The following is an 11,147-nucleotide window of genomic DNA, read 5'->3' on the forward strand; positions in this document are numbered from 1 at the left end:
TGTGTGGGGAGCAGGGAGGGGGCAGGAAGCAGGCGCTGTAAGGGTTGCGTGGGGAGCAGGGAGGGGCAGAGACATTGGAGGGGCTCTGTGGGGAGCAGCTAGAGGGTGAGAAACAGGTTCTGGAGAGGTTGTTGGGGAGCAGGGAGGGGCAGGAAGTGGGCACTGAAGAGGTTGTGTGGGGAGCAGGGATGGGGAAGGAAGCAGGCGCTGTAGGGGTTGTGTGGAGAGCAGGGAGGGGCAGGAAGGAGACATCGGAGGTGCTCTGTGGGGAGAAGCTAGGGCAGGGGTCAGCAACCTTTCAGAAGTGGTGTGCCGAGTCTTTATTTATTCACCCTAATTTAAAGTTTCACATGCCAGTAATACATTTTAATGTTTTTAGAAGATCTCTTTCTTTAAGTCTATAATATATAACTAAACTATTGTTGTATGTAACGTAAATAAGGTTTTTAAAATATTTAAGAAGCTTCATTTAAAATTAAATTAAAATGCAGAGCCCCCCCAGACCGGTGGCCAGGACCCAGGCAGTGTAAGTGCCACTGAAAATCAGCTTGCGTGCCACCTTTGGCACGTGTGCAATAGGTTGCCTACCCATGAGCTAGGGGGTGGGAAGCAAGCGCTAGAGGGGTTGTGGGGGGAGCAGTAATGGGCAGGAAGCAAGCACTCAAGGAGTTGTGTGCGGAACAGGGAGGGGGGAGGCAGCAGGTGCTGGAGGGGTTATGTTGGTAGCATGGAAGGGTTCGGAAGCAGATACTGGAGGGGTTGTGTGGGGGGCAGCGAGGAGCAGGAAGCAGGTGCTGGAGGGGTTGTGTCAGGAGCTGGGAGGGGGCAGGAAGCAAGCGCTGGAGAGGTGTGGGAAGCAGCGAGGGGGCAGGAACCAGGCTGTGGAAGGGGTTTGGTGGGGAGCAGGGAGGGTGCAGGAAGCAGGCACTGGAGCACAGTCGGCAAGGTATATGGGTCCGTGGTGCCCATGCTCCAGGAATATTCAGGGCCCGGGGGCCCAGCTCCACTAATGTTTGGGGCCAGGTCTCTCCTCCGACTCCGCCTGCCGTCCCCTCGCGCCTCCCCTGGCCCCACCTGCCGCCCACACGCGCCTCCCTCAGAGCGTATCCCGGCCCCACCTGCTGCCCCAGCCGCCGCCATAATCGCCACCAGTGGCAGTGTAGCGGGGCTAAGGCTGCTTCCTGCCCGCCCTCGCTCCGCAACACTCCCGGAAGCGGCCGGCATGTCCCTGCGGCCCTGGAGGCAATACTGGATTTATAATGGCGCCACTGGTACCATGGCGCCGGGCCCACGGTTGAAAGGGGCCCTGGCGCGCTCTTCTCCGCCCCCCCCCCCACTCTCTCCTGTGGGGTCAGAGCTTGACGCTGCGGGCTGCTGCGGCTTCGTAGCAGTCTCTGCCTGCAGCCTGGCTCCTGCCCCGCCCCTTTCCCCAGCATGCTACGTTTCCCCCCCCCCCCCCCTCACCTGGATCAGCCTTGCCAGCAGGAGGGGGGAAGGGGGAGGAGGGAGCCGCAGCACGCTGCTCCGGGGAGGAGGAGGAGAAGAAGAGGCGGAATGAGGCCTCTCCCCAGCCCCTTTCCCTAGCGTGCTATGTTCCCCCCTCTCCCCCCCCGCTGGTCAGCTGGATCAGCCTTGCTGGCAGGAGGGAAAACAAGGGAGGAGCGAGCCGCAGCACGCCGCTCCGGAGAGGAGGAGGAGGAGGAGGAGAAGAGGCAGGGGTGAGGCGTTGGGGAAGGGGCTGGAATTGGGGCATAGCCTCTCCAGCCCCCTGTGTGAGCACCTCCATGACCCCAGCCCACCTCCCCAGCCCCCTGCCCTCCCTAACCCCTGCACCCCACCACCCCCTGCTCCCCCTCACATACCCCGAGTCCCCTGCCCTGACTCCTGCACCCCCCACACACCCAGCCCCCTGCACTGCCTCACACACATCCAGCCCCCTGCCCTGACTCCTGCACCCCCCTACACACACCCAGCCCCCTGCACCCCCTCACACACCCTGAGCCCCCTGCCCTGACCCTGCACTCCCCTCACACCTCAGCACCCCCTCACACATCCCCAGCCCCCTTCCCTGACCCCTACACCCACACCTCCCCAATCCCCTGCCCTGACTCCTGCATCCCCCTCACACCTCCCCAGCCCCCTGCACCCCCCCCTCCCCCCCCCCCCCACCCCTGCCCTGACTCCTGCACCCCCCACATCCCCACCCCCATCCTGAGAACCAAACAGGAGCTGTCCCAGGTAAGTGCTCCACACCCCAACCTCCTGCCCCAACCCTGAGCTCCCTCCCTCGCCCTAGCTCCTGGCCAGACCCCGCACCCAAACATTTTTTTACAATATTTGGAAAGATCGTTAAGTGGTCCGTCGGGCCCCTCCGTGGTTTTCAAGTGGTCTGTGGAAAAATAAATTAGACTGCAAGAACAATCAAGGTACCTCACTTTATTTTCATTTACTTGCTATTACTTATGGGAGGAGGATGAAGAAAAAAAGAATGAAAAAGGGGGGCAAGAGGGGATAAGAGAGAATGTTCTTTTTCTTGACTGGGTCCCAAGGAGGAGCCCCAAAAATGAAGCTGAGCACAGGGCTGGGGGGCCCCACTAACTCTAAATCCACCACTAGCTGTCACGTCACCTGGGCTGGGGATACTGTCAGGGCCGGTGTAACCACTAGGCAAACTAGACAACCGCCTAGGGCGCCAAGATTTGGGGGTGCCAAAAAGCAGTGCCCCAAAATTTTTTTTACACTACAGTGGAGTCACATCTTACATGGGGGTTAGGTTCTAAAGTCACCGCGTAAGAGGAAAATCGCGTATAGTGAAAATTACCATAAAGTACAGTATACACTAGAACAGGGGTCCTCAACCTACGCAAGCCGATCGGCACGCAAGCCGATTTTTTTTTTAATGGCAGGCTGCGGGTCCCGGCTGCCGCTGAGCCTGCTGCCGACCTGGGGTTCTGTTCACTCAGCTGGCAGCGGGCTGAGCAGGGCCAGCAGTGGGCCGGCTCCTGCCAGCTGGGGTCCCAGCCGCCAGCCCCACTCAGCCCACTCAGCCTGCTGGGGTCCCAGCCAGCTCCGCTCAGCCTCCTGCCGGCCTGGGTGAATGGTCTGGGGTTCCGTTCACCCAGGGTTCCGTCCGCCAGCCTGGGGTTCCATTCACCCAGGCCAGCAGGAGGCTGCGCGGAGCCGGTGGCTGGGACCCCAGCTGGCAGCGGGCTGAGGTCCCAGCCGCCGGCCACACTCAGCCTGCTGCCGGTCTGGGGTTCTGGCTGCCAGCCCCTTGCCAGTTGGGGTCCCGGCCACCGGCCCTGCTCAGCCTACTGCTGGCCTGGGGTTCCGTTCACCCAGGCCGGCAGGAGGCTGAATGGATCCGGCTGGCAGCGGGCTGAGCAGGCTGAGCGGGGCCGGCGGCTGGGACCCCGGCTGGCAGGAGCCAGCGGATGGAACCCCAGACTGGCAGCGGGCTGAGCTGCTCAGCCCGCTGCCGGTCTGGGGTCCCGGCCGCCGGCCCTGCTCAGCCCGCTGACGATCTGGGGTTCCGGCTGCCGGCCCCCTGCCAGTCAGGGTCTCGGCCACCGGCCCTGCTCAGCTTCCTGCCGGCCTGGGTGAATGGCAGGAGGCTGAGCGGAGTCACCGGCAGGAAGCTGGGTGAACAGAACCCCAGGCCAGCAGCAGGCTCAGTGGTGGCTGGGACCTGCAGCCTGCCATTAAAAAAAAAGAAAATCAGCTCGCGTGCCACCTTTGGCACGCATGCCATAAGTTGAGGACCCCTGTTCTAGTGTAGACAGTGTATACTATGTATACTGTAGTTTATGGTAATTTTCACTATACGCGATTTTCCTCTTAAGTGCTGACCTTAGAACCTAACCCCCGTGTAAGATGTGACTCCACTGTATTCATTTTTGAAAATTTATAATAAGCGATGCTCTGGAGAGGGGGGCGGGGTGGCACAAGGTGGAAGTTTCGCCTAGGGTGCAAAATATCCTTGCACCGGCCCTGGATACTGTGTCAGCTGATCCCCACAGTCTCCAGCCTACCTGGGCAGTACAGCAGACATTGGCCCTGCCCACTAGCTCCTCTCCACTCCCTAGGCCACCCACCACTTGCCCCACCCCCCCTTAAGGCTTAGCCCTCTTACTTTTAAAAATGATTGCTTGCCCCTTCCCCCCCTCAGGCTTTTCTGGCAGCCCTGTTGCCAGGTATCCAGTTTTAGACTGGAAACTCCAGTAGAAAACGGGACCTGAGCGTCCGGTTAGCAGTGCTGACTGGAAACTAAATGTCCGGTTATAGGAGTAACCACATTAGCCTCCGCTCTTCCCACTCCCAACACCCACCCCAGAGGGCTGGAAGAGAACCTGTCCTGCTGCTGTGGGAGGAGGGGCAGCTCAGTGCAGAGAGAGACAAAGAGAATGGGCTAGAACCAGGTAGGTACCCGCTCCATGTGGGCAGGGGTGGGGGGGATCCTGTTTACCCCCTCCCCAGCCCTGCTGCGCTTGCAGTTTACCCCTGACCCCTCCCTTGCTCCTGCCCCACTGTCCTTTTACCCCCGGCCCCTTTTACAATTATTCCCCAGGGGGGCCCACAAATATGTTTGACGCCAGGCCCACAAAAAGTTAATCCGGCCCTGCCTGGAGGGGGTGTATCTCCACGCACTGCCCCCGCCCCAAGCGCCGACTCCACAGCTCCCATTGGCCAGGAACTGCAGCCAATGGGAGCTGCGGCGGCGTGCCTGCGGGCAACAGCACGCGGAGACCCCCCAGGCTCCTCGCCTAGGTGCCGTTGCGAGAGGGGTGCGTGGGTCGCTTTCAGGAGCTGCCCAATATAAGTGCCTCACCCTCTCCCGCACCCCAACCCCAGGAAAGAGCAAGCTCCCCGCACCCAAACTCCCTCCAAAAGCCTGCATCCTCCACCCCCTCGCACACCCAAACTCCCTCCCAGAGCTGGAACCCCTCACCACCTCCCATACCCCAACCCCCTGCCCCAGCCCAGAGCCCGCACCCCAAACCACCTCCCTCACCCAAACTCCCTCCCAGAGCCTGCACCCTGCACTCGCTCTTGCACCCCAACCCTCTGCCCCAGCCCAGAGCCCGCACCCAGTACCCAAACTCCCTCCAAGAGTCTTAGGCAACTGTGATCATTGTTGCAACCAAGGTCTGTAGTGACACCAAATCTTGTATAAAGGGGGTCAAATAAGGTGTCTAAGGTTATGGTTTGCTGGTTATGATTATGCTATCTGAATGCATGTATCATTTTTGTATTTAAAGTTATAAGCATTGGCTCTATACTGTCTGTATTTCAAACTTATGCTGTGCTTCTACGTGACACCCCAGACAATTTGGTGTCAGCAATGCCTAGCCTGTTTGATGGCCCATTAAGGACCATCAGCTATACAACTGACCCTGTGAGAGAAGGCAAATACACCTTGTGACTCAGCAAGTCATGCAGGGACATGCCTATGGCCAGAACTCTGAGGTTTTTTCATGTCATGTGCTGGATAGCTTGTCTTTGGAACAAAGAAAGAAAGGCCACATGGCAAGAGACTATAAAAGGCTGCTGCAGCTCCTCCATCTGGTCTTCAATCCTGCTTCTTGCCTCTGGAGGGACTTTGCTACAAGCTGAAGCTCTGAACAAAGGACTGAATGACCCATCCCAGCTGTGGATGTACTCCAGAGACTTGATTTGAGCCTGCAACTTATTCCATCACTGTTACAAGCCTGAACCAAGAACTTTGCCATTACTCTATGTAATTGATTCCATTTAACCAATTCTAGCTCTCATCTATATCTTTTTCCTTTTATGAATAAACCTTTAGTTTTTAGATTCTAAAGGATTGGCAACAGCATGATTTGTGAGTAAGATCTGATTTGTATATTGACCTGGGTCTGGGGCTTGGTCCTTTGGGTTCGGGAGAACCTTTTTCCTTTTACTGGGGTACTGATTTTCATAACCATTCATCCCCATAATGAATGTCACTGGTGGTGATACTGGGAAACTGCAGTGTCTAAGGGAACTGCTTGTGTGACTTGTGGTTAGCCAGTGGGGTAAAACCGAAGTCTTCTCTGTTTGGCTGGTTTGGTTTGCCTTGGTGTGCAAAGGAACCCCAGCCTTGGGCTGTAACTGCCCTGCTCTGAGCAATTTGTCCTGAATTGACACTCTCAGAAGTGTCCCACCAAAGGCAGCATTGTTACAGGCACCACCAAAAATTATACAGTACAGAGAGGGGCAGGAATCAGGCACTGGAGGGGTTGTGTGGGGAGCAGGGAGGGGCAGGAAACAGGTGCTGGAGGGGTTGGGTGGGGAGCAGGAAGGCAACAGGATGTAGGTGCTGGAGGAGTTGGGTGGGGAGCAAGGAGGGGCAGAAAGCCGGAGCTGGAGGGGTTGTGCGGGGAGCCGGGTGGGGGTGGGAAGCCGGCACTGGAGGGGTTGTGCAGGGAGCCGGGTGGGGGTGGGAAGCCGGCGCTGGAGGGGTTGTGTGGGGAGCCGGGTGAGGGTGGGAAGCCAACGCTGGAGATTCTCTGTGGGGCTGCAGGGTGAGCTGAGAGCAAGGCAGGGATGGGAGCAGCTGCGTGCAGAGCAGTCTGCAAACTGCAGCCCTTCAGCAGGATGCTGCTGTGTGCAGAGCAGAGACAGAGCCGAGAGGGCCTGCAGCCAGAGAGCTGAGTGAGAGGGGCTTGCAGGGGACTCTCCACAACACAGAGCCAGCAGCTGGCCTTGGAACCCCAGGATCCAGAAGGAAGATAAAGCTCTGGGGGTCAGCCTAGCAAGGGGGCAGTCTCCTTTGCCTGGGGCTGAATCAATGGTATGTAGCCAGGCATGACTGCAGGCCTTTTGGGACAATTGGTCTATAACTTTTGCCTGCTTAGGAATTTACTATGGAAAGTAGGTCAAGTTATTTTCAATAAAGAATGTTCTAAATAGTGTGATACAGCATGGCCAGAGGACAGTAGGAGAGTGATAGAAAGGAGAGATATGTAAGCCCCAGGATGATGAGAGCCTTATTCCCTGTAGAGGGAAGAGAGGCTGCTACAGTTTAATTAAAGCACCTGAAGCCAATTAAGGCAAATAGAGCACCTGAAGCCAGTCACCTGATAAAAAAAACCCTGCTTCAATCAGACAGTTGGAGGAGTTGAAGCAGAGTGGTTTGGTGCTGGAGCAGAGAGCAGTTTGAAGGGAAGCAGAGGAGAGTTTGGAAAAGTGCTGTGGTGGGCCAGAAGACCAAGACCCTAGGTAAAGGGAAACCCAGCTTGTACAGAGCAGAGGGACTCCACAGACACAAAGGGTTGGGAGAAACCTTGCCCAAGCAGAGAGAGGGCAGGAAGCCCCACAAGCTAAAGGGCCGGAGAGGGAAGTAGCCCAGGGGAAGGAGTCGCTAGTTCAAGTGGTTAGCCGTTATCCCTAGGGCCCCTGGACTGGGACCCGGAGTAGAGGGGGGGCCTGGGTCCCTCCCTCTCCACTCCCCTTCTCTGGGATACTAGTGGGACAGTTAATACCCCAGATCAGGGGTGAGAAATGGTGCCCTGAACACCCCCACAAGCAGAGAAAGCATGGGACCCATCATAGTAGTGCTGACAATTTGCCACAACAGGTGCAAGAGAACCAGACAGAGAGACTGCATTAGTCTGATGCAAAAGGCCATGTTGATATAAGCCAAGGACAGAAGAAGTTATGCTTGTTAAAAACACCAAAATTGGTGTGTCTGATATTAGGCCTAATTGGTGGACAGAATAACGAGGGGATGGGCTGTTCCACCCGCCACTCCCTTTGGGGCAAAAACCAGAGAGAGGTTACTGGAGCGAGCTTCACCATTGTGGCAGCCACCCCCACCATCTCCTGGGCCTGGCCCTTCTTTGTGCTAATCCTGAGAGGTGTCCTGACCCGACCAGGCCAGAGAGGGACCCAGATGACATCACCACCTCCACCAGCTGTGGATGAATCCCAGCTGCCACCTGGATTAAGTGGGATCAGACTGTAATAGCAGTGCCAGCCACTCGCAGCTAACTGCTTCTCTCTTCCCCAAAAGGACAGTTCCTACCATCTTGGATCCCATCTAAGAGACACTCCAACAAGGGGCTTTTCCTTCTAAAGCTCTCTCCAGCTAAAGGGAAAGGGACAAGGCCAATTGTTACAATGAAAGCCTGACTTAATACTCTACATTGCAAATGCTTTGCCTGGTTCTACTTCTGTCCTTTCTCTGTAAGAAGAGGTTTAAAGGCTGTGTAGTGGAGTGTTTGCCATGGCACTGAGCAGGCTGAGGGCTCTGTATCCCAACCCAGACCTGGTTTAACACTGGAGAGGGACTGGTGTGCAGTAACACCTTTGGCCCATATATTCCATCTCAATTATACACGAGGCCTACTAGTCTAATGGTTGCTCTGGCTGGAGCAGCCGCTAGCACCAACTGTGCAGGAAGTGCTGTTGTAACTAGAGGGGCCCCGACGAGAAATGCCATGGGCTGATCCTGGGGGAGGCATCTGCAAGTTCCCTGATTGCCTATCCTAAAGGACGAGACTGGAGAGGGCACCCCAGACACAAGAGGGCCTGAACCCTCAGCTGGGTGTCCCCAGGGCCAAGCCACGAATTCTACTGTTTTATCTTGAATTGTAACAGCTGAAGCTATGGCACCCAGGGTGTTTTCAACCCTTCCCTTTCCTGCCAGCCCTAGTAAAATACCCACTCCCCTCAGTCATGGCTCTGGGTGTTTACTGGGCCTAGCAGCTGAAGCACCTTCAGCGCATGCCTCCGAGTCATGGTGCCCATGGCACTGCCGAGTGCCTTACAGGTCTGATCCCACAGCTCTGAGCAGCTGTGCCAGTTAGTCCTGACAAGGGTGAGTGGGAGAACAGCTCTACAGGGAAGAGAAGGGAGGGATGGAGCCAGCCCCTGCCAGCCTGTCCATGCTAACCCACTTCAGACCGGCAGGTACCAGCTGGAGGCTGTTTGGTGCTCATGGTAAAATCAGATGTGTATGCCAATGAGGCCTCATCAGCTCCTCTCCAGTAGACTCAGTCTGAGCAGAGGTCGAGCACGCAATGAGTCATGGAAGTGGAACCCCGCTGTCCTCGGGTCAGAGCTCAGGCTCACATGCAGGGGAAGCCTGCAGTGCTACCTGTCTTGCTCTATGACAGTAAGTCTCCAGAGCCACCAAGCCTGCTCCTCTCCCTAGGGCCTAAAGCCACAGTGCAGTGTGTAGCTGCTGGTGACTCCTTCCCAGCCTGTAAGGGGGACACTGCATGGCAGAGTGGGGGCTGACCATACGGAGAGGCCTGAGCTTGAGATGCAAAAGTCAAGGAACCCAAGCCTGGACAAGATGTGCCCCAGCCAAGGCCATGCCTGGTGTGTGGTGGCAGAGGAGGGGGGCTCCGTGGGGAAGCAGCTGTTCTGTCCTGCCACCTACAGGCACCAGAATAACGAGGGGATGCAACTCCCATCACATATTGCCATGTGAGGATGCCTAAGTCCACCAACTTCCAACCCTGATGTTCAGAGATAACCCTGCAGCTCTAGTACATTTCTCCCTCAACACCTTTCGCCAGTCCTACTGCTGAGCATTGCCTGCACCAGTGGCACTGAGTGCTCTTGAACTGGAACGGGGCTCCTGGGACTTCCATGTGTAGCCAGGAGAAGGCAGCTGGCCTTACCTCAATGTGGGTGTACACAGCTGCAGCATCCCTCTGCAGGGAGCTCCGGATGTCAGGGAGGCTGTTGGAGATACTGCTGGAACAGTTTTCCTTGTCCCTTGTGTTTGGCTCACTCCAAATTGCATCCACGTTCCCTGTTGCATCCATGTTCTTTCTGGTGAGGTTTCTGGATACTTCCTAGGAAATTGAGAGAGAGAAAGAGAGAGCTGTGATTTTACTGCCACTGGCACTTTCCAAATTCAGGCCCTTGGTCACAACGTGCTTGGAGCTTGCATTATTGCTAGCCTGAATGGCACACCTTGACAGTTAGAAATGCCTTCACTAGACAGAGATCTGCTGCCTAATTATTCTTCAGGACCCCTTTCTGAGGCGAGAAGAGGGGACTTCCTATTGTTGTTCTTAACTAGCGGCCACATAGAGAGAACAAGAAGCCCTAGACAAAACAAGCCACTTTCATCTCTAGTCTCGCCGAGAGACCACTCCCTTGGGCAGCGGGTACCATAGGCTGGGGAGGCTATGCCTCCCCAAACAGCCAGGCGTGGTCCCACCCATGCTCCGCCCCCAGGGCTCCTGCTTCCGCTTCCGCTCTGTGGCCTGGCTCCAGGGGCTGGTAGGGCCACCCTGCCTGCGTTCCCTCCCAGTGCTCCAGGACTGGGGGTGCTAACCTGGGGCAAGGTCCAGTGACCACAGTGGGAGGAGCGGGCGGAAGGGGCGGGGCTGGGGGCTAGCCTCCCCCAGCCAGTGGTTCACGCACCACCCATGACCACTCCCCTTTCTGGAACTTTTAATACAGCACAGAGACATCTAGTGCTAAAGCATATCATTATAGGCAGGCCTCTGACCCATCCTGCAGCACCACCCGGCCGGGTGATGTTCTACAGAGAGAGACTGAGACTTTCCCTCAAAGTGCCCTTTGACTTAGTGCAGTGGTTTTCAACCTTTTTTTCATTTCTGGACCCCTAAGAAATTTTGAATGGAGGTGCTTTGGAAATCTTAGACATAGTCTGTGGACCTGCAGGGGTCTGTGGACCTCAGGTGGAAAACCACTGTCTTAGGGGAAAAGGCCCTGGGCTGGGAGCCAGGAGGCCATAAGTTCTAAAGTCTGTTCTTCCAGTGTGCACATCGCTACCCACTTCAAGCCCTTACTACCAAGCATGGCCATAGACCAGGGGTAGGCAACCTTTCAGAAGTGGTGTGCCGAGTCTTCATTTATTCACTTTAATTTAAGGTTTCGCGTGCCGGTAGTACATTTTAACGTTTTTTAGAAGGTCTCGCTCTATAAGTCTATATTATATAACTAAACTATTGTATGTAAAGTAAACAAGGTTTTCAAAATGTTTAAGAAGCTTAATTTAAAATTAAATTAAAATGCTGATCTTATGCCGCCAGCCTGGTCAGCCCACTGCCAGCCTGGGGTTCTGTTCACCTAGGCCAGCAGCGGGCTGAGCGGGGCCTGCGTCCGGGACGCCGGCTGGCAAGGGGCCAGCAGATGGGCCCCCAGACCTGGGGGGGGGG

The 11,147-nt window shown here is 56.3% G+C and overlaps 1 protein-coding gene across 1 annotated transcript in view; it reads right to left on the reverse strand.

Annotated features, from left to right (window-relative positions):
- Positions 1-11,147, reverse strand: part of OLFML2B (olfactomedin like 2B) — a 110,147-nt gene that overhangs the window by 25,444 nt on the left and 73,556 nt on the right. The window contains exon 4 of the mRNA XM_026656107.1: positions 9,633-9,809. Coding sequence (XP_026511892.1) covers positions 9,633-9,809 — 177 coding nt within the window. The remainder of the gene's footprint in view (positions 1-9,632; positions 9,810-11,147) is intronic.

Source organism: Terrapene carolina, unplaced genomic scaffold (assembly GCF_002925995.2).
Source record: "Terrapene carolina triunguis isolate 2854851 unplaced genomic scaffold, T_m_triunguis-2.0 Scaffold212, whole genome shotgun sequence".
Lineage (NCBI taxonomy): Eukaryota > Metazoa > Chordata > Testudines > Emydidae > Terrapene > Terrapene triunguis.